The following is a 23442-nucleotide window of genomic DNA, read 5'->3' as shown; positions in this document are numbered from 1 at the left end:
TGGTTACTGTATATACTGTAACACTAGACCACTGAATGTACCTTCACACTGTATACACCATACCTATACCACCAGAGGATGCTGCTGCTGGAGACCTAAGGGTCACCTGTACACTGCAAGTAACCCAGTATAAAAGGGAGCTCACCTCTTGGTGTCCTCACTCTAGGAGCTGCAATAAAGGACTAAGGTTACGACAGTTCAAGTACTATACCCTTACCTCGTGGAGTCATTATTAGAGTGCTTGCAAATACTATAGCGGGTATATGGAATTAGATCACAGATCAGCCATGATCTAAAAACATAAGAAATAGGAGCAGGAGTTGGCCCTATGGCCCCTCGAGCCTGCTCTGCCATTCAATAAGATCATGGCTGATCTTCAACCTCAACTTCACTTTCCCGCCCGATCCCCATATCCCTTGATTCCCCTAGAGTGCACAATCTATTTATCTCAGCCTTGAATACACTCAGAGACTCAGCATCCACAGCCCTTTGATGCAGAGAATTCCAAAGATTCACAACCCTCTGAATGAAAAAGTTCCTCCTCATTCAGTCTTAAATGGCCGACCCCTTACCCTGAAACTATGCCCCCTAGTTTTAGACTCTCCAGCCAGGGGAAACAAACTCTCAGCATCTACCCTATAAATCCCCTCAGAATCTTGTATGTTTCAATGAGATCACCTCTCATTCTTCTAAACGTCAGAGAGTATAGGCCCAATCTACTCAATCTCTGCTTATAGGACAACTCTCTCATCCCAGGAATGGTCTTGGTCCAGGGATTCCTAGATGTCGGTGGGGATATTGCATATTTTCCAGGAAGCTTTGAGGGTGTCCTTCAAGCATTTCCTCTGCGCACCTGGGGCTCACTTGCTGTGTCGGAGCTCTGAGTAGAGCGCTTGTTTTGGGAGTCTAGTATTGGGCATGCGGATGATCCATCGGAGCTGATCGAGCGCGGTCAATGCTTCAAAGCTGAGGATGTTGGCCTGAGCTAGAACGTTGGTGCGCCTATCCTGCCAATGGATTTGAAGGATCTTGCGGAGGCAGCATTGGTGGTACTTCTCCCATGTTTTGAGGTGCCTATGGGTATCAGTACTGCTCTGTACACCATGAGCTTGATGCCGGGTTTGATATCCTGGTCTTCAAACACCCTTTTCTTCAGATGACCGAAGGCTGCACTGGCACACTGAAGGTGATGTTGGATTTCGTCATTGACGTCTGCCCTTGTTGAGAGTAGGCTCCCAAGGTACTGAAAATGGTCCACGTTAGCCAAGGCCTCATCATGAATCTTGATAATTGGGGACAGTACTGTGTGGCGGGGGCAAGTTGGGAGAAGACCTTTGTCTTACGGATGTTTAGTGTGAGGCCCATACTCTCGTACGCCTCGGTGAAGGTGTTGACGATGGCTTGGAGTGTGCATACTGTAATTCAGTGACAGAGGATGGGACGACCTTGGATCTGGACTGGAGGCGACAGAAATTGAACAGTTTCCCGTTTGTGCTGTAGAGTAGCTCCACTCCAGCGGGGAGCTTTCTGAGGGCGAGATGGAACATTGTACCAAGGAAGATCGAGAAAAGCGTTGGTGCGATGACACAGATCTGCTTGACCCCGGTCCACAGGTGTATTGGGTCTGTGGTGGAACCGTTGGTCAGGATCACAGCTTGCATGTCATCATGAAGCAGGTGGAGGATCGTGACGAACTTTTGAAGGCAGTCGAATTTGAGGAGGACACTCCATAATCCGTCCCGGTTGACAGTGTCGAAAGCCTTTGTGAGGTCAAAGTCGGCCGTGTACAGAGGCTGGTGCCAACTAACAGTTTAACGTTGATACAGTAATAAGGTTGAGGGTTCATTAGTTATTTTCTTGTAATATTGTTATTTTGCTCAGCTTCACAGTGCAGCAGCAGAAAATAAACTAAACCACTCAACTCTGGGACTCTGGAAAGTCCTGAAACTGCCAGCAATCTGAGGCTGCTAAAAAAGATAAAATTCTAATATTTTGAAATAAATCAATTTATATTTATATTCACATCCTCAGGACAGCCCATAGCACTTTATTGTCAATTCATTACTTTTGAAGTGACTATTGTCCTGTCCTTAATTTTGCTCCATTTGGCCGTATGCCATTATATTTCTCAACCACCAATAACATACAGACTGCTCTCTGATACGACTGGGACCTGCAGTTTCCCATTCATTATAGACCCTGTCAGATAAAGTGGGGGGTTTTTAACCATGTCCTCCTTATCTACACCAGACAGCACTTTACTTCCTCATATTACATTCTTTACCGTTTACAAAGCATTTTCAGTATAAGTACAGGCTATTGCAAGATTATTTTCATCGTGAAACATTTTTAACCGTGACACTGCTGGCAGACCCAGTAAGCCCCTTTCAGTGGGTGTTGCATGGAGCCCGACAAAGATAAAGGGTGGAAAGGATCCAGTGTCTGTGCCATCTGACACGCCTTGCGATGGGTAATGCAAATGTGAGTGTCATTTCCGCAGTGCAGGCCCCACCGCTGATTGCGGGCACCTTGGTGCCAATGTGATTTACCCATTATACACAGTGGCTGGTGCAACCTGACGACTGAGATCCTGGAGGTGGCAGGCAACACGACGCGGGACCGGAGGAGATTTAGCGGCACTGACAGCTGGGGCAGAATCTTCATACCCCGTCTCTCCAGTTACTGTCTAATTGCCCTGGTGCCGTTACTCAATGCCTCGTGTGCCCAGACTCCACATTCTCGGCAAGCCCTGAGACCCTTCAAGAGGTGGACGGACTATGATTGGGGGGGGGGGGGCGGGGATTGGGTGGGCAGAAAGACTTCATCTTTCATCTTAGGCAGTCCCAGAGAGCCGAGGATGACTTACTTCTACACTAATATGAGTTCTCAGGTGACTGAACATTCCAATGCGGGACCTACAGTCTCTGTCACAGGTGGGGCAGACGCCGATTGAACGAACGGGTGGGTGGAGTGCTTGGGTTGCCGAGCGCTCCTTCCGCTGTTTGCGCTTGGCTTTCTTGTGCTCCCGGCGAAGAGATTCCACTTTGAACGGTTTTGGGCCAGGGAATCCCAGGTGTTGGTAGGGATGTTGCACTTAATTCAAGGATGCTTTGAGGGTGTCCTTGAAGCGTTTCCTCTGCCCACCTGGGACTTGCTTATCAACAGAAAGTGTTTGTAGGAGTATCCGAGTCCGTTCTCCCACCTTTGTCACCGGTAACAGAAAAGTTTGTAATGTGTTCACTTTAAAAGGCAGCAGGAGTGTGCCCATTACAGGATGGTGTGATTGGGATGAAAGAAAGAGAGGGTGAACAGCTGCTTGAAGTGCCCGCAATAGTCGTCACCCTTCACACGCTTTAACGGGAATGGCAGCATAGAAGCATAGACATTTATAGCGCAGGAGGCCGCCATTTCGGCCCATCGTGTCTGCGCCGGCTAACAAAGAGCCGCATGGCCCTCGGTCTGAAGGTTACATATAAACTTATGAACAATGAACAATGGCAGAAAGGTAAAGAGCACCCAGCCCAACCAGTCCACCCCACACAACTGTGATACCCCTTACCTTGCCTTACCTACACTCCACCCTGTATGGTTATGTTATTGGACTATTAATCCAGAGGCCTGGACTAATAATCCAGAGACAAAAGTTCAAATCCCACCACAGCAGCTGGGGAATTTAAATTCAGTTAATTAATAAAATATGAAATAAAAAGTTAGTATCAATAATAGTGACGATGAAAATACCGGATTGTGTCAAAAACCCATCTGGTTCACCAATGTCCTTTAGGGAAGGACATCTGCCGTCCTTACCCAAGGGTTGACTCTTGCCTGCAGAGTTGCACCAAAGCGCTATAAAGTAATATCACCACACGGAGTGCTGCGGTTCAAGAAGGCAGCTCATCATCACCTTCTCAATGGCAATTAAAGGATGGGCGTTATATGCTAGCCTTGCCTGCGACGCCCACATTTTGTGAATGAATACAAAAAATAAGTGGCCCCTTTGCAACTGAGACCTACGATAACGGAAAATAGTTAGTGTAATTTGTCCACTACAGGCGGTTGTCCGGGATAAGCAGGGACGGTGTTATTGGTGAGGACCGGGGATTGTACAGTATGGTTGAATTTGTAATACAAATTGAGGGTGAGGAAATAGTGTCTCAAACGAGCGTACTATGCTTAAACAAATAGACTACAGTGGGATGAGGGCAGAGTTGGCTAAAGTAGACTGGGAACACAGACTAAATGGTGGCACAATTGAGGAACAGTGGAGGACTTTTAAGGAGCTCTTTCATAGTCCTCAACAAAAATATATTCCAGTGAAAAAGAAGGGTGGTAAGAGAAGGGATAACCAGCCGTGGATAACCAAGGAAATAAAGGAGAGTATCAAATTAAAAACCAATGCGTATAAGGTGGCCAAAGTTAGTGGGAAACTAGAAGATTGGGAACATTTTAAACGACAGCAAAGAATGACTAAGAAAGCAATAAAGAAAGGAAAGATAGATTACGAAAGTAAACTTCCGCAAAACATAAAAACAGATAGTAAAAGCTTTTACCGATATATAAAACGGAAAAGAGTGACTAAAGTAAATGTTGGTCCCTTAGAAGATGAGAAGGGGGATTTAATAATGGGAAATGTGGAAATGGCTGAGACCTTAAACAATTATTTTGCTTCGGTCTTCACAGTGGAAGACACAAAAACTATGCCAAAAATTGTTGGTCACAGGAATGTGGGAAGGGAGGACCTTGAGACAATCACTATCATTAGGGGGTAGTGCTGGACAGGCTAATGGGACTCAAGGTAGACAAGTCCCCTGGTCCTGATGAAATGCATCCCAGGGTATTAAAAGAGATGGCGGAAGTGATAGCAAATACATTCGTTATAATCTACCAAAATTCTCTGGACTCTGGGGAGGTACCATCGGATTGGAAAGCAGTTAATGAAACGCCTCTGTTAAAAAAGGGGGCAGACAAAAGGCAGGTAACTATAGGCCGGTTAGTTTAACATCTGTAGTGCGGAAAATGCTTGAAGCTATCATTAAGGAAGAAATAGCGGGACATCTAGATAGGAATAGTGCAATCAAGCAGACACAACATGGATTCATGAAGGGGAAATCATGTTTAACTAATTTACTGGAATTCTTTGAGGATATAACGAGCATGGTGGATAGAGGTGTACCGATGGATGTGGTGTATTTAGATTTCCAAAAGGCATTCGATAAGGTGCCACACAAAAGGTTACTGCAGAAGATAAAGGTCAGAGGAAATGAATTAGCACGGATAGAGAATTGGCCGGCTAACAGAAAGCAGAGAGTCGGGATAAATGGGTCCTATTCGGGTTGGAAATCGGTGGTTAGTGATGTGCCACAGGGATCGGTGCTGGGACCACAACTGTTTACAATATACATAGATGACCTGGAAGAAGGGACAGAGTGTAGTATAACGGAATTTGCAGATGACACAAAGATTAGTGGGAAAGAGGGTTGTGTAGAGGATACAGAGAGGCTGCAAAGAGATTTAGATAGGTTAAGCGAATGGGCTAAGGTTTGGCAGATGGAATACAATGTCGGAAAATGTGAGGTCATCCACCTTGGAAAAAAAAAACAAAAAAAGGGAATATTATTTGAATGGGGAGAAATTACAACATGCTGCGGTGCAGAGGGACCTGGGGGTCATTGTGCATGAAACTCTTTTGAGTTTACCTGCAAAACATAAAAACATTAAACGGTGCCACCCGACCTGGGTGACACTCCAGACATTTACAAGGCCCTTTTTTTCCCGCCTTTTTTTTTGTGTTTTTTTTTTGTGTTTTTCTTTTTTTGTTTGTTTTTTTTTGGGCACTAAAATGACAATTTTTCCCCAGTGCCCCCTATAAAAGGGAAGGGGACACTAAAAGCACCGGCAATTAAAACAAATTAACTTTAAAACGTAAAATCAAATTAAAATTTGGTTGCCGGGCGTGATGATGCACTCCAGTCCCTCCGGTGCCCACCTCTTCATTGTGCATGAAACTCTTTTAGAGTCTACCTGCGAAAACATAAACATTAAACGGTGCCACCCGACCTGGGTGACACTCCAGACATTTACAAGGCCCTTTTTTTCCCGCCTTTTTTTTTGTGTTTTTTTTTTGTGTTTTTCTTTTTTTGTTTGTTTTTTTTTGGGCACTAAAATGACAATTTTTCCCCAGTGCCCCCTATAAAAGGGAAGGGGACACTAAAAGCACCGGCAATTAAAACAAATTAACTTTAAAACGTAAAATCAAATTAAAATTTGGTTGCCGGGCGTGATGATGCACTCCAGTCCCTCCGGTGCCCACCTCTTCATTGTGCATGAATCCCAAAAAGTTAGTTTGCAGGTGCAGTAGGTAATCAGGAAGGCGAATGGAATGTTGGCCTTCATTGCGAGAGGGCTGGAGTACAAAAGCAGGGAGGTCCTGCTGCAACTGTATAGGGTATTGGTGTGGCCGCACCTGGAGTACTGCATGCAGTTTTGGTCACCTTACTTAAGGAAGGATATACTGGCTTTGGAGGGGGTACAGAGACGATTCACTTGGCTGATTCCGGAGATGAGGGGGTTACCTTATGAAGATAGATTGAGTAGACTGGGTCTTTACTCGTTGGAGTTCAGAAGGATGAGGGGTGATCTTATAGAAACACTTAAAATAATGAAAGGGATAGACAAGATAGAGACAGAGAGGTTGTTTCCACTGGTCAGGGAGACGAGAACTAGGGGGCACAGCCTCAAAATACAGGGGAGCCAATTTAAAACCGAGTTGAGAAGGAATTTCTTCTCCCAGAGGGTTGTGAATCTGTGGAATTCTCTGCCCAGGGAAGCAGTTGAGGCTAGCTCATTGAATGTATTCAAATCACAGATAGATAGATTTTTAACCAATAAGGGAATTAAGGGTTATGGGGAGCGGGCGGGTAAGTGGAGCTGAGTCCACGGCCAGATCAGCCATGATCTTGTTGCGTGGCGGAGCAGGCTCGAGGGGTTAGATGGCCTACTCATGTTCCTAATTCTTATGTTCTTATGTACTGCATTACTGGTTGGTAAACTATGCGGTAGATATAACACCGTGCACAATGCATTGCAGTAGACAGCTCCTGGACAGTGTGTGCAGCTCCTGAATGCAGTGGGGAAAATCTCCACCAAAAGAAAGACTTGCATTTATATAGCGCCTTTCACGACCACCAGGCGTCTCAAAGCGCTTTACAGCCAATTAAGCACTTTTGGAGTGTAGTCACTGTTGCAATGTGGTAAACGCAGCAGCCAATTTGCGCACAACAAGCTCCCACAAACAGCAATGTGATAATGACCAGATAATCTGTGATAGAGAATTCAAACAGGCTGCATTTGGACAGACTGAAAATTCACAGACCCCCAAGTCAAGGCTGCTACATGCAGTTTGGCATGTTGCATTAACTCATCAATCAACTTGACATTTTCGGACCTTGGGTAGTGAGCCAATAAGGTCAAAGAAGGCGAGTTCTTTTCTGTAAATTGATTCAGGCATAAATACAGCCATTTTGACCATGTGGTTTCAGTAAGAACGAACAAAGACCTGGCTTGAAGCCAAGCAGTTTGTTACTCTCTGCCAAGATTAAAAAGTTAAAATTATCATCGGAGTTCGTATTTCATTGGAAATTAAGAGATCTAATAATTTTGGCGCTGCGAAAAGGATCGCTGAGGAAAGAAACTGAATTTTGGACATCGGACCTACATATTGAGGTAAGGACTCCTCTTTTTTTTTTTAAAAAGTCCTCGGTCAAAAGTCTAAATTCGCCTCTCCTTCTACGCGATTCCGAAAGCCTCTGGTTTGCGAACCCTCCGCTTGGTAGTCGGCTCGAGGTCCCATAGACGTCTAAACTTCGGCGGTGTGTTAGTTAATTAATCACCGACCTATTGATCGGCTAGCAAGCCTATGACTCGAGACCCCAGTAAAGAACTCAGTATTATGGCAGCAGGAGATAAGAACAAAGAATTGCCTACAACTGTTGAAGGTGGGCAGGCACCACCTGAAGTTTCGGTAGATTTAATTCTCGAACAGTTGAAAGAATACATAGAGCAACAATTCAACTTATCTAAAACCTGTATTAAGATCGAACAAAAGTACGGAACCTCCAAAGGACAATGGTCCTTAGACGAGATTAAAAGGGTCTGGGGAAAAACGACCCGTATGAAAAATAAAGAGCGAACTAGATGGTCCCTAGCGGTTATGGGCCAGATTCGAAATTGGAATGAAATTATAATGCGTTCCCAACATGATCGAGAACTGACCAGTACAAAGGATCAATTGCAAGCTGTTTGTGCACAGCTGCGACAGAAAAAGCTTGAACTTGAAAAGTTGGAAGCGGAAGTTAAAGATCTTAAAGGTGAAATTAAAGAATGGAAAAAATCATTAGGTCAAGAGACAGTAATAGGAAAAGGAAAATGTATTGATCAATTCCCAGGGTACCCATGTTTGGATAAATTAAAAGCGCAAACCCGAAGACACGACCGAGGAATAGATACGGTTTCTGAATCCTCCGACAATACAGTGTCGGAGGATGATGAAGAATTAGGGGTGCGCTTTGCCCCGTTTAAAAAAAGACGAGTTGTAGTCAAATCAGAAGAGACTGCGGATAAGGGCGGAACCAAAAAAACAAAGCGAAGGGTGTATGGAGAATACTTAGTTCATGCTCCGGCAGACCCAGAGAAAATTGATAAATGGTCCAAGGAATTGCCCAATCCAAAGAAAGGGGGAGTAAAAACGTGGGACCAATTGGACCGCTTAAGAAATATATATCAACTTCATCCCTGGGACTGAGTGCAAATTTTGACCATAATGGTGCCAAAAATACAGGTTAAAAAATTGCACGACAAGGTAGATGAAGCTTTGGGGCAGAATGAGCAAGAATTAGACGCAGGATGGGAGGCGATTAAACACTGGCTGCAAGCCTTCAGTCCAGCTCAGACAGACTGGGGAAAAATTGCAGCTTGCCAACAGAAAGGAACAGAGGAGGTCCTGGAGTATGACGAGCGGTTTAGATGCACGTGGCTAGAACATTCGGGTATGAATAATACGGATGAGGAAATGGATGAACAAGTGTTTGGACCCCTGAAAGCAGCTTTCATGGCAGGTCTAAAGCCAGAACTGTCCAAAATGCTTAAGGTAGTGTTACCGGACTGGGAAGGTAGAGGAACTACCTTTGCAGCATTGGTGGATCGATGTAACCAATTAGATCGGGATATGGGAGCTAAAGTCCGAGCTGTACAGGCTATGGGATGGAAATTCCAGGATTCCGATAAACAGTCATTCGGAAAATTACCCGGAAAATGTAATTATTGTGGGAAAGAAGGTCACTGGGCCAAGACGTGCAGGGCAAAACAGCAAGGTCGTGGCTGGGGAAGAGGACGCAGCCAGGGATACAATTCAGCCAACAAGCCAGGCTTGTCACAAGATAACGACCTCATAGAAGCATTTAAGCGACTGACAATACAACAACAAAAGGAGTTACTTGGGATAGCAAAAAACGATTAGAGCCTATCCTGGCCCCCCTCCTCGCATTAATACAACAAAGGGGAGATGGGCTATATATAACTGTGAGGGTGGGCGATAAGGATGTGGACTCTTTTAGACACAGGGGCGGAATTAACATGCTTACCCCTACAATATGGAGACTTTTTGCCGTTGGATGGGCCATAAAATGGAAATTAAAAGGACAACACCGGTACTTATAGGGCTGGGTCCACATGAACTAACCATGCCGGTCTGGATAGGCCCAGTAGATCAACCCCTTTTGGGAATGGACGTTCTAATCCAAATAGATTTATCGTTGCATTTCGAGGATGGTCGGGTGACATGGTCAATTAGAACTTTGAAGAAAGAAGAATTGAAGGAACACCCGATATGGGCTAAAGATAAGAACGATTGTGGCCTACTCCAGATGGAGCCTGCGTCATTTACAGGGACCAAGCCTCCATGCACTAAACAGTATCCCATCAGTCCAACTGCCATCGCGGGAATCTTACCGGTTATTCAGCAATTGGAGAAACAAGGGGTGCTTATTAAAACGCATAGCTCCTCCAATAGCCCCGTGTGGCCGGTACAGAAATCTAATGAGACTTGCCGTTTGACTGTCGATTATAGGAAAGCTAACCAGTGTATTGATCAAAAAGCTCTTTTGGTCGCAGATCCCTCCACCATTTTTAATGCCCTCAAACCGGAACATAAATATTTCTCGGTTATAGATATGGCCAACGGATTTTGGTCGATGCCTCTGGCACCGGAGGTTCGACAGTGGTTTGCTTTCACGGTCCAAAGACAACAGTATACTTGGACCCGGTTACCGCAGGGTTTCCACACCAGCCCTACGGTATTCCACATGGCTTTACAAAGCCATTTGCGAGAATTACCTCCCCAGTCATCCACAGTCATCCAATATGTAGACGATACCCTGCTAGCTTCAAACACGGAAGAACAGCATGAACAAGATTTACGAGCTTTGCTGGATCACCTTCGGCTGAAAGGACATAAAGCCAGCATCGACAAAGCACAAATATCCCAAGAAGAGGTTGTATACCTGGGACAAAAGATTTCACAAGGAAAGAGAGAACTTACCCAGGATAGAAATGCAGCCATTCGGGCTGCTAAAAAGCCCACCACTAAGGTCCTTTTTGGGATTGTGTAACTTTAATAGAAATTGGATTGACTCCTTCACACAGCTTGCTCAGCCAGGGAATTATATTTTAAAGGGGAAACGTGTCTCTAAAGAAGCCATCACCCTCACTAAAGAACAGCAAGAGGCCTTCCTGAGTTTGAAAAAGGCTTTGTATTCGGCACCAGCTCTGGGAATCCCCGACAGTGGTAAGCCATTTACCCTGTTTGTTCATGAGAAAGAAGGATATATGACAGCTATACTGACACAAGAACATGGGGATCGGCAAAGACCTATTGGCTATTATTCGGCAAAACTAGATGCGGTAGCCCTCGGATGGGGAAGTTGCCTAAGGGCCATGGAAGCTACATGTCGAGCGGTAATGATCACTGCGGGTCTAGTCCTCGACCAAAAGCTGATTGTCAAGTGTCCCCACACCGTACACGCTTTGCTGTCTATGAATAGAATGTCTCAGGTGACAGCAGCAAGATGGACCCGCTGGACAGCAGTTTTGGAAGCTCCTAATCTCCATATCGTCCGGGCCAGCCCGGTTAATGCCGCAACTATGCTCCCGATGTCAAAATCGAGGGAGCAAGAGGGGGGAGAATGTGAAGAGCATGACTGCGTAGAGATTTTAAAAGAAACAGAAGAAGCAGCCTTAGCAGCAGAGGAGCCTCTGCACAACCCAGACCTCATCCTGTTTACAGATGGTTCCTCCTTTGTGGACAATGGTACCAGAAAAGCAGGATGGGCAGTTACAACCTTATATGAGTTACTGGCAAAAGGATGTTTACCCTCAGGAACGTCAGCACAACAGGCCGAGTTATGGGCCCTGTCAGAAGCATGTCGAATAGCAGAAGGACAGACAGCTAATGTCTACACAGATTCGCGTTATGCTTTTGGAGTCGCTCACGACTTTGGTATGTTATGGCGGAAAAGAGGATTCCTCACTGCTACTGGTACACCTATCCGAAATGGAAAAGAAGTACTGGAGGCCATACAATTACCTCAGGAAGTGTCCATCCTGAAGTGTAAGGCCCATATCAAGGAAAATACCACAGAAGCACAGGGAAATGCCCTAGCCGACCAGGCAGCTAAAGATGCCGCCTCACAGTGCGTTCCTCCAGAAGAACCAACACAGATGTGCAGATTGAAAGCACTCAGGACTCTGACACGAGACCTTCAAACAATGTAAGGCGAGTGCTCCCGAGAGGAAAAATGGACATGGATTGAGGCAGGAATTAAGCTATGCGAAGATGGTGTCTGGAGACAAAGAGTTACCGACAAGCCAGTCGCGCCACAAGCGCTTATGCCTTTTTTAGCCCAACAGATCCACTCGTGGGGACACTTGGCCTCACAACAGATGACGGCACGGTTCCAGAAAAGCTGGTGGGATCAGGGATTTAAAAAACATGCCCAGCTGGTAGCAGACCGTTGTGTGGTCTGCTAGAAAAATAATTCTGGACCCATCACGGTAATGCCCCAACTGAGGCCCCCTGCCCCTGTCGGACCATTCCAGCATCTGCAGGTTGATTATATATCTCTTCCTTCACGCCAAGGATACACTAACATTCTTGTCATGGTCGACAGATTCTCTAGATGGGTCGAAGCTGTCCCAACTAAAAGAGCCACAGCCAATCACACTGCAAAGGTCTTGTGTAAGGATTACATTCCCCGATGGGGAGTCCCGAATAGCATTGACTCAGATCAGGGAACACACTTCACAGGTGCTGTCTTCCAAGAAGTCTGTAGGTTACTTGAACATTACGTGGGATTGACACTGTCCTTATCATCCACAATCATCAGGACAAGTAGAGCGAATGAATCAAACTCTGAAACAACGGCTTGCCAAATATCACCAAGAAGGAACACCATGGCCCCAGGCACTACCAATAGTGCTATGTAGCATTAGGGCAACCCCGAACAGAACTACAGGTCTAAGCCCAGTTTGAAATTATAACAGGAAGACCCATGTCGCTGCCAGGAACTATCGATTTACGGAAAGCTGATGTTCACTTAATGAGTGACACTTTGTTATCATACTGTCAGAACTTAACCAATGCTAATAGTTCTGTTTCCCGACAGGTATCGGCAGCTTGGGGTAATCTACCCGAAGGAGGACACAACATCATCCCGGCAGTCTGGGTGTATGTGAAAAAGTTGCATAAAAAACCTTTGAGTGCCAAGTGGGAGGGATCTTATCAAGTGTTATTGACCACCCAGGCAGCTGTTAAAGTCCAAGGAAAGAAAGCCTGGATCCACGCTTCACACGTTAAACGAGCACCCGTAACTGAAGCTGAAATCTAATAAGGACAATTACTTTTCGCGAAAATGTATAAATTTACTGTATTATTGATTGTAGGTATTCTAGGCATAGGCCTACTTCTTACTCGCCGACCCGCTGCACCAAAGGGAAATAGTAGAGTACCAAGGGAATTACATGTAAATACCTTTTACTTTTATATTGTTTGTTTATGTTGATTAAATGTTGTTGCGACCAGGCGGCTGTAGCTGCTGTCCCGCAGGTGAGACACCTTGCAGGTCCCAGCAGACCGTCTGTACGTGGCACAGGGGTATGTTATGCTTAAGGAAAGGTTGTTTACTGGTTGAATTAAGGTATTGATTTGGATTAAATTGGAATAAGGTTAATTAACCTACTAAAACCAGACTTCCATTGTGGCCACGATGGAACTCGGGTTGGTGTAAATTTGTGTGGAAGCTACTAGTCCGGAAATGTGGCGAAGCACATCAACAAATTTTAGAAGGAAACTCTATTAACATATATGAAATTATTTTGTAGAATGTTTAACCAGTGATATCTGAAGTTTTATGATTCAGTTTGTGAAAGAATCAAAGGGGGGATTGATAGAGAATTCAAACAGGCTGCATTTAGACAGACTGTGAAAATTCACAGACCCCCAAGTCAAGGCTGCTACATGCAGTTCCGCATGTTGCATTAACTCATCAATCAACTTGACATTTTCGGACCTTGGGTAGTGAGCCAATAAGGTTAAAGAAGGCGAGTTCTTTTCTGTAAATTTATCCAGGCATAAATACAGCCATTTTGACCATGTGGTTTCAGTAAGAACAAAGACCTGGCTTGAAGCCAAGCAGTTTGTTACTCTCTGCCAAGATTAAAAGGTTAAAACTACCATCGGAGTTCATATTTCATTGGAAATTAAGAGATCTAACAATCTGTTTTTAGTGATGTTGATTGAGGGATAAATATTGGCCAGGACACCAGTGATAACTCCTCTGCTCTTCTTCGAAATAGTGCCACGGGATCTTTTACATCCACCTGAGAGGGCAGTCGGGGCCTTGGTTTAAAGTCTCATCTGAAGACATCAAACTTTTAATTAAACACTGAAGGCAAGAACGTTGAAGTCATGGGAATATTCAATGTATAAAGAAAGGAACATTGGTTATGGCATCCTTCACCTACAACCTTCCCAGCGTATACACAATGTGAACACCAGATAGTAGGACAGGACTCAAGGAGATCTGCCCTGCACCAATCCAGGCCAACAATCAATTTAAACCTAAAGCTGAATTTTTTTCACTGCTGCTTTGACGATGATTGCCCTGTGACCTCGGACAGGAACAGCACATGTACCTCTTGATGGTACAGTGGTATAGAGGTAATGGCCCCAAGTTTCCACATGATTTGCTCCTGATTTTTAGGAGCAACTGGTGTAGAACGGAGTATCTTAGAAATCGGAATTCTCGTCATTTAGTTTGCTCCAGTTCTAGTCAGTTAGAACAGTTTCACTTTGGAACAGAATTGTTTTTTCAAAAGGGGGCGTGTCCGGCCACTTACGCCTGTTTTCAAAGTTTCGTGAGTGAAAACTTACTCCGAACTAACTTAGAATGGAGTAAGTGAAGATTTTTGTACGCTCGAAAAAACCTTGTCTACACTTTAGAAAATCAGGCGTAGGTTACAAATCAGGCGTAGGGAATGGTGGGGAGGGTGTTTAAAGGGAAGTTTACAAACATTAAATACTTCAGTTTTACAAATAAAGAGCCATCATCAATAATAAATGATAAATACATCAATAAATCAACCAATAAATCAATCAAAAAAAATTAATAAGAAATAATTTTTTTTTAAAAATCAATAAATAAACCATTTTCTACTTACCGACTGCAGAACCAGGAGCCCTCCAACAGCGTGCTGGGATGCCCCCCTCAGTGTGTCTCTGTCTGTCTGTCTGTGTGTCTCTCATTCTCTGTCTGTCAGTGTCTGTGTTTCTGACAGCGAGGGGAGGGGGAGGAGGGGGGTAGAGGGAGAGAGAGGGGGAGCAGAGGGAGGGAAGGGGGAGAAGGGGGAGGGATGGGAGAGAAGGTGGAAGGGGGGAGAAGGGGAGAAGGGGGAGAAAGGAGATTGAGGGGGGGAAAGGAGATGGGGGGGGAGGAGATTGGGGGGAGGGGGGAGGAGATTGGGGGGCGGAGGAGATTGGGGGGGGGAGGAGATTGGGGGGGGAGGAGATTGGGGGGGGGAAGGAGATTGGGGGGGGAAGGAGATTGGGGGGGGTGGGGGAGGAGGAGAAGGGGGAGGGAGGCTGAACTGGCCGGGCCCGAGACTTTGGACAGGGCCCGTCCCCAGCACCAGATTTACAGGTAGGTGGCGTGGGTCGGGTCGGGGGGGGTGGTGGGGAGGGAGGTCAGTTTGGGTCAGGGGGAGGGAGGGAGGGAGAGGGAGGTCAGGTCGGAGGGAGAGGGAGGTCAGGTCGGGGGGAGGGAGGTCAGGTCAGATCCATTTCGGGGGGGGAGCGGGTGTCGGGTCCGGTCCAGGGGCGGGGAAGCGGGAGTCGAGTCGGGTTGGGAGGAAGCAGGAGCTGGCCATGGGAGGAGCCTTATTCACGCAGCCCCAGTGAGGCCATTGGGCCAGGGCTAGGGGCTGCGTGCTTTGGCCCCTCCCACACAGTTCGGCGCCTGGAGCTACTGCACTTGCGTGCCCACTGTAGCGCGCATGTGCAGAGGTCCCGGCACTATTTTCGGCGCAGGAACCTGGCTCCGCCCCCTACAGCTCCTGCTGCGCTGCGCCGCGCCGAGGGCCAGAGGACCTGCAGGGAGGTGGAAAATCTGGAGGGTTTTTATCGGCGCACTTTGTGGCGTGAAAAACGGGCGTCCAGGTCGGGACTGCGTCGTTCTTGGCGCGGCTCGAAACTTGGGCCCTATGTTACTGGATTCGCACGCCACAGACCTGCACTAACAATCTGGGGAATGACACACCTTGGCAGTTTGAGAGTATCACCAAAGAATGCAGTGACGATTGATAAATCGAACGAGGCAACCCGACAAGTCATTTCCACCCTCATCTTTCTTTCATTCGCAGTCTGATATTTTCTCCAGATCATGGAGCTCGTGCATCCCCATTGTATTTTAGTGTTTGAAGAACAGCAAAGAGAAGAGACTGATAAGAGGATCGTATTGAAGATCAACAAGCTGAATGCCAAGAAACCGCTGACAGCAGGACGAGGCAGGGGATGAAGCTCAGAAAAGAAAACGTGTATAAACAGATCGGTGAAAGGTCAGCGACCTGAAACGTTAACTCTGTTTCTCTCTCCACAGATGCTGCCTGACCCCGCTGCGTGTTTCCACTATTTTTGGTTTTATTTCACATATAACTATGGACTACCCAAGGAGGAAAACTGAGGGAGTTCGATGAGCACTTGCCGAAACAATTAACCGAGGGATGTAGGTAATGAGCTGCGAGTTATATTTTTGAACTCTGACTGGACTAAATTGGGATTTTTTGGTCCTGTAAATTCCTACCTGTAACATTATTATTTTCGAAGAGCAGAAGAAATTCCTTTAGTGTGATGAAGCAATGGTGCTCATACAATGGCAGCGTGTGGAGTGACAATTCGAATTATATGAATCCCAATTCACAAATTACTGACCTTTGGTCAGGTCAAGAAGTTAAAAAAAAAACCTCTGGTACAGGATTTGCGGTCAGCAATGAAGCAATGGCAATCGCCGCTGATCTCGAAGAAAGCTGCCCACAAAGATCTTGCAAGCTCTGTGATGAAAACTTTAGCTTTCTTGACTTTAATTCGATTCTAGCGCTGTCAAAAAGAGAATCCAGCATACAGCAGCAGTGATGTCTTCAAACTGAATTACTGTCATCATGATTCAATCACATTGAAGAGAGAAAACCAGGAAATAAAAAGTACTGATTATCATTCACTTTTATTTTTTTTTTTAAAACAGAGTGAATCAAAAATTGGGACATACATATGAGGTTAAGGTAGAAACTGAACATACTTTTAAAAAAGTATTTATTATTTTAAAAATCTAGCAATTTTTATCAAAATGGAGAAATTTGACATTCCACAAATATAAAATTAGTTCTTAAGGGCCAGAATGGTTGTACAGCAGCCTATCTGCCCCAGTTACAACTCTTTCAACGAGGCTTAACTTTTTAATGGGTTGTTTAACAGCAATATTAGAACGGAAAAGGGGATGTTTTCGTCAGTTCAAGTGATTTCACAGATTGCCGGCTTTGGGGAGTTCCACAGTGCAGCCTGTGGCAGAGCTGGGAATGATTGACAGCAACATCACAATTTCCACGTCTATCTGCGCATGCGCTAAATCCTGAAGCTGCGGTCAGTTTCTCAGAGGTAATGATGGCGAACACTGACAGTTTCGCCGTCATTACCGCCGCAAACGCCAGGCCTCTATTCTTCAATAATTTATAAACATTCCATCAAGATTCAGTGACATCTGCTGTTCCAGTGAAATGTTTTACTCTCCAAACTACACAACGAATTGCAACAGAAGTGTCAGCTCTGCTGGGAACTCATTGAGGAGGCAATTAGAGACTTCTTTACAGAAACATTCAGTGATAGACCTACCAGTGCTTGCTGTGACTGCACTGTTGGTATCCCTAGTGCCTGCTGAGTCTGTTGTTGTTGTTGTTGTTGCTGTTGTTGCTGCTGCTGCTGCTGCTGCTGCATCTGTAACAAGACAGGACAAAGCATTACTGTATTCGGGCGACAGAGAATGACAGAATTTTACACCACAAAAAGATGCAGTTTGGCCCATTTTGCATTAGCCAGCTCTCAGAGAGTATCTATAAGAACATAAGAAATAGGAACATACGGCCCCTCGAGCCTGCTCCGCCATTTAATACGATCATGGCAGATCTGATCATGGACTCAGCTCCACTTCTCTGCCCTCCCCCATAACCCCTTATCGTTTAAGAAACTGTCTATTTCTGTCATAAATTTATTCAATGTCCCAGCTGATTCAGCTCTCTGAGGCAGCAAATTTCACAGATCCACAACCCTCAGAGAAGAAATTTCTCCTCATCTCAGTTTTAAATGGGCGGCCTCTTATTCTAAGATCATGCCCTCTAGTTCTAATCTCCCCCATCAGTGGAAACATCCTCTCTGCATCCACCTCGTCAAGCTCCCTCATAATCTTATAACTTTCGATAAGATCACCTCTCATTCTTCTGAATTCCAATGAGTAGAGCCCAACCTACTCAACCTTTCTGCAGTCCCACTTCCTTGTCCTTTACCCCAACAACTATAGATCCTCTTAAAATTTCATATATTATTCTACAAACCTTTTCACAATCGCACATGGGTGGATTAGACACCAGATTAAGCAGGTAATATTCAGTCTATTATTGTCTAGTAAATTGTAGGGGCCACCAAACTGAACCTTTGCATAAGACCATTATAAGGAAAACACCACTCCTGGATGCATTATGTTATAGCAGGGAAAGGTTCCAATGTTGGGGGTTTCTGAGACATGATAATATTGCCACAATGTGAAGGTCTGCACCCAAGCCATACTGGCAACAACATACGTAGAAAATATAGCACAGGAACTGTCATTCGGCCCAACGAGTCCATGCCAAAAATAAAACAGTGGGATGGATTTAAAGTCGTGTGGAGGGGGAGGGACATAATGACATATGAAGAAAGACTGGATCGACTAGGCTTATATTCACTGGAATTTAGAAGAATGAGAGGGGATCTCATAGAAACATATAAAATTCTGACGGGATTGGACAGGTTAGATGCAGGAAGAATGTTCCCGATGTTGAGGAAGTCCAGAACCAGGGGTCACAGTTTAAGGATAAGGGGTAAGCCATTTAGGACCGAGATGAGGAGAAACTTCTTCACTCAGAGTTGTGAACCTGTGGAATTCTCTACCACAGAAAGTTGTTGAGGCCAGTTCGTTAGATATATTCAAAAGGGAGTTAGATGTGGCCCATTACGGCCAAAGGGATCAAGGGGTTTGGAGAGAAAGCAGGAATGGGGTACTGAAGTTGCATGATCAGCCATGATCATACTGAATGGTGGTGCAGGCTCGAAGGGCCAAAATGCCCACTCCTGCACCTATTTTCTATGTTTCTAAAACCAGAAAACAGCATAGAATTGAGTCACATAGTGAGCACGTTGAAAGTAGGAGAATTCAAGCAGGTTAAAAATGAGAATTGAAGTAGGAAGAAGAGATAATGTTAAAACAGTTGACAAGAGAATAAGTGATAGATAACACAAGGGCAAATGACCATCGAGCGATTATAAAGGTCTTGAAAGACCAATGCCATTTGCATATATGAGCCATATGACAACTCAGACACGAGCATTTTATCCTGAGAGGTCTTGTATAATATCCCAGTAGTGGAGTGGTACTTATAGTTAGTAAGAACTGAATTTCGCCTTCTCCCCCTCTTACCTCAGCAATGCATGCAAGAGGGTGAGGAGGAGTAAGTGAGGAGCCTGCTACGGACTGCTGTGCCCCCCCTCCCCGCGGATTACCACTCTTATAGGAGAGCGGCAAATCCTCTGCACTCCTCAAAGTCTCTCTTCCTCCCAGTAATCAAAATAATATGCCCCCATTGTTTGCCTAAGGTTAACGCTTAAAGTTTACCTAAATGTGATGGAAAGAGAGAGGCTGGAAGTTTAGGGATCAGCTATCACCATTGTGTAAGGGTGTCATTTTGCTGAGTTCACTCGGACCCGTGAAATTGCACATTCCTAACACCACCATCTGTCCAATATTATCCTGCCTATACTACCTACCCAAAACTCTCCAAGATCTCGGTGTTCCTCCAATGCTGGCCTTCTTGAACATCCCTGATTTCCTTCCCTCCACCACTGGCAGCCATAAGCTGTGGAATTCCCTCCCTAAAGCTCCCTGCCTCTCTCTTGCTCCACCGTTAAGACGCTCCTTAAAACCTACCTCTTTGACCAAGCTTTTGGTCACCTGTCCTAATATCTCGTTTATGTGGCTCTGCGTCAAATTTTGTCTGAAAGTGGATCATTCAATCCTGGACAGATTTGTACTGTTGGATCGTACCGGGATGCCAGGAATGGCATTCAGAAAGGATTCGGGTGGTGACTTAAGACTTTTCAGCCTCATAAACCCCCCCCCCCACCCCGCCCCCAGAGATGTCTGCGCTCATCAAATTCTGCCCTCTTGACCATCCCTGATTATAATCACCCAACCTTTGGTGGCCATGCCTTCAACTGCCTAGGCCCCAAGTTCTGGAACTTCCTCCCTAAACCTCTCCGCCTCGCTACCTCTCTTTCCTCCTTTAAGCTGCTCCTTAAAACCTACCTCTCTGACCAAGCTTTTGGTCATTGCCCTAATTTCTTATGTGGCTCGGTGTCAAGTTTAGTTGTTTGGTCTTAAAACACTTATGAATCGCTTTGGGACATTTTACTATGCAAGGCACTATAGAAATACAAGTTGTTGTTGTAATGGCTGCCATGCAATGACAAACCTGCCACTTGCAACAGCTAAGTGGGGGGTTCCAGACAGCACTCATCATCATCATAGGCAGTCCCTCGGAGTCGAGGATGACTTGCTTCCACACGAATATGAGTTCTCAGGTGTCTGAAGAGTCCAATGCGGGACCTACAATCTCTGTCACAGGTGGGGCAGACGGTGGTTGAAGGAACAGGTGGGTGGGGAGCCTGGGTTGCCGTGTGCTCCTTCTGCTGTCGACGCTTGGCTTCAGTTTGCTCTCGGCGAAGAGACCCGAGGTGTTCGGCGCCTTCCCAGATGCTTTTCCTCCACGTTGGGCTGTCTTGGGCCAGGGATTCCCAGGTTTCGGTGGGGATGTTACATTTTTTAAAGGAGGCTTTGAGGGGGTCCTTGAAGTGTTTCCTCAGCCCGCCTGGGGTTCGCTGGCTGTGTCGGAGCTCCGAGTAGAGTGCTTGTTTTGGAAGTCATGAGGACAATATGGCCTGCCCAGCAGAGCTGATCGTGTGTGGTCAGTGTTTCGATGTTGGCCTGAGCAAGGACAGCGATGTTGATGTGCCTATCCTGCCAATGGGTTTGTAGGATCTTGCGGAGGCAGCGTTGGTGGTACTTCTCCAGTGTTTTGACAGCACTGACAACGTGGTCAGTCCCTGTCGGGTAGATTTTGCTCTCGAAAAAGTTCAACTTCCTCGACTTGAGCAGCAGAAATTGTGAATAATATTTTTGGGAGAAGTGAAGGAAGAAGTTCTTTAGATTGAAAGTGCTCCTCATCCAAATATTATTCCCCAATAAGTAACACAGCATGCGGGGATAGCTATCCGTGGAGTTAGGGAAAGTGAGCAGTTATTAGAAGCGATTTGTTATTGCTCAGACATCAAGCTTTTCTTCAGGACTTGGACAAAATTATAGCCCCGATTTTAACCTAACCTCCCCCCCCCACCCCGGATGAAATGGTTTGGGTTTGGCACCCGTTTTACACCCTATCCAATTTTCAAAACAATGGATAGTAAAATCAGGAGTATTTTAAAATAGGTGTCGGACCTGAACCCGTTCCATTCCATCAGAGGGTTAGGTTAAAATCGGCACGTGTGATCCTGGAGCACTCAATCCAGCAGAGCTGGTCTCCAGTTGTCTTGGTTAACCCTTGCCACTGGATCAAGACCGAGCTCTATCAAGCCCGTGCGGTGGCTGGTGTGCAACAGCCACCACATGTTAAAAAAATCCACGCACAGGCATCTTCCACCCTTCAGCATGGAGTTTGGGACCTGGAATATTAGGTCCTTCATTGAAACTCATTGAACTCATCCCTTTTTGACGTGGAAGCAAGTCATTCTCGTTTCGAGGGACTGCCTGTGATGATGATGAAATCTAGGTACACATGGTAAGTGTAGAAATTCAGAGGATATCACACTGTGGCATATCACTTGCCAAATACATGGGTTAGCAATTACTCCTTGGAATGGCGTGAACCTGTGGGAATCATAGAGTTTGATGGCACAGAAGGAGACCATTCGGCCCATTGTGTCTGTGTCGGATAAATATTGCGCTGGGCACCAGGGAGAACACCCCTGCTCTTCTTTGAAACAGTGACACGGGATGTTTTACGCCAATCCAGGTCCGTACAGTTTAACAACTTACCTGAAAGATGGCACCTCCGACAGTGCAGCACTCCCTCAGTACTGCATTGGGGTGTCAGCCAGAATGTTGTGCTCAAGTTCCTGGAGTGGGACTTGAACCCACAACCTTCTGACTCCGAGGCAAGGGTGCAACCCACTGAGCCACTGGCTAACAACTAAATTAGCTGTGAAATACAATCGGTCAAAGTAGAATATATACATTATGATGTTTGATAGATATTTGGAAAGTTTAAAAATCAACTTTCTTATTGGTGGAGGTGGGGGGGGGGGGGTGGGGTGGGGGGAGGCGGGGCGGGAGGAGCAGCCTGGGGTTAAAGGAAACATTTCTCACACTTACATTTGTGCGGGATTTTACCCGTTTTTATTTAATATCCAGAGAAAAGTAAATAAGTTTGGAAGTGTCCGTGACAAAGGAAAATGTGCGTAGACTGTCTGACGGAAAGGGCTGGTTGGGTTTAGTGTCCTGCTGTTATTCATTTATTGAGTTAATAAGAACATAAGAAATAGGAGCATGAGTAGGCCATACGGCCCCTCGAGCCTGCTCCGCCATTCAATACGATCATGGCTGATCTGATCATGGACTCAGCTCCACTTCCCCGCCCGCTCTCCATAACCCCTTTATTCCCTTATCGTTTAAGAAACTGTCTATCTCTTTCTTAAATGTATTCAATGTCCCAGTTTCCACAGCTCTCTGAGGCAGCGAATTCCACAGATTTGCAACCATCTGAGAAAATAAGTTTCTCCTCATTTCAGTTGAAGAAATGTTCCAACTGTCTCACTGTGCTAGATTTTACAACTAATAAACGGATGTGTTTGGTCAGAACAGACTCTCAATACTAACACAGCAGGACGTTAATTTAACAAAGAAAAGAATCGCTTGCGCCACTGGAGCTGGCAATGCAGGATTCACACCCTGTGCAATACCAATTCCCACCTGTAGGAGTCGCTGCTGCCGGAGCTGTTGCTGCCGTTGTCGCATCTGTTCCTGCGAGAGCTGGACTGAGCCGAGGTTAGCAATTGGGCCTGATGTCACATGCTCAAGTCCAGCTGCCATCAAAGTGCTCTGCTGCAAGGGTTGGTGGGTGAGCCTACGCCAGAAAATAATGCACACATCTGATGATTAATGCACACATCGCAATAGATGACTGGAGCACTGAGCTGTCTGTGAAGCTCCGTTACAGCAAGCAGACGAACGGGGCCAATACTCAATAATGTCACTGGAGCGGATTTTCACCGTGGCACAGCAGATGGAGTGCTACACGGGGCCATTGTAACCTAACTCCCCGCGCAGGAATCCCACAGGATCAGTTTTACATCCTGCCCGATATTCTTAGAATCATAGAAATTAACGGCACGGAAGGAGGCCATTTCGGCCCATCATGTCCGCGCCGGCTGACCAAGAGCTACCCAGCCTAATCCCACTTTCCAGCTCTTGGTCCGTAGCCCTG

General features: G+C 45.8%; 1 protein-coding gene across 1 annotated transcript in view; it reads right to left on the bottom strand.

Annotated features, from left to right (window-relative positions):
• LOC139266002 (mediator of RNA polymerase II transcription subunit 12-like protein) overlaps positions 1–23442 on the bottom strand; it is a 799024-nt gene that overhangs the window by 40416 nt on the left and 735166 nt on the right. Inside the window, exons 41-42 of the mRNA XM_070883728.1 lie at positions 22929–23082; positions 17489–17590 (exon numbers count right to left, since the gene is read on the bottom strand). Of these exons, the coding sequence (XP_070739829.1) occupies positions 17489–17590; positions 22929–23082 (256 nt within the window). The remainder of the gene's footprint in view (positions 1–17488; positions 17591–22928; positions 23083–23442) is intronic.

This window comes from Pristiophorus japonicus, chromosome 6, assembly GCF_044704955.1.
Source record: "Pristiophorus japonicus isolate sPriJap1 chromosome 6, sPriJap1.hap1, whole genome shotgun sequence".
Taxonomy (NCBI): Eukaryota; Metazoa; Chordata; class Chondrichthyes; family Pristiophoridae; genus Pristiophorus; species Pristiophorus japonicus.
Note: the sequence above shows the minus strand (reverse complement) of the source record. Positions and strands in the feature narration are given on the sequence as shown.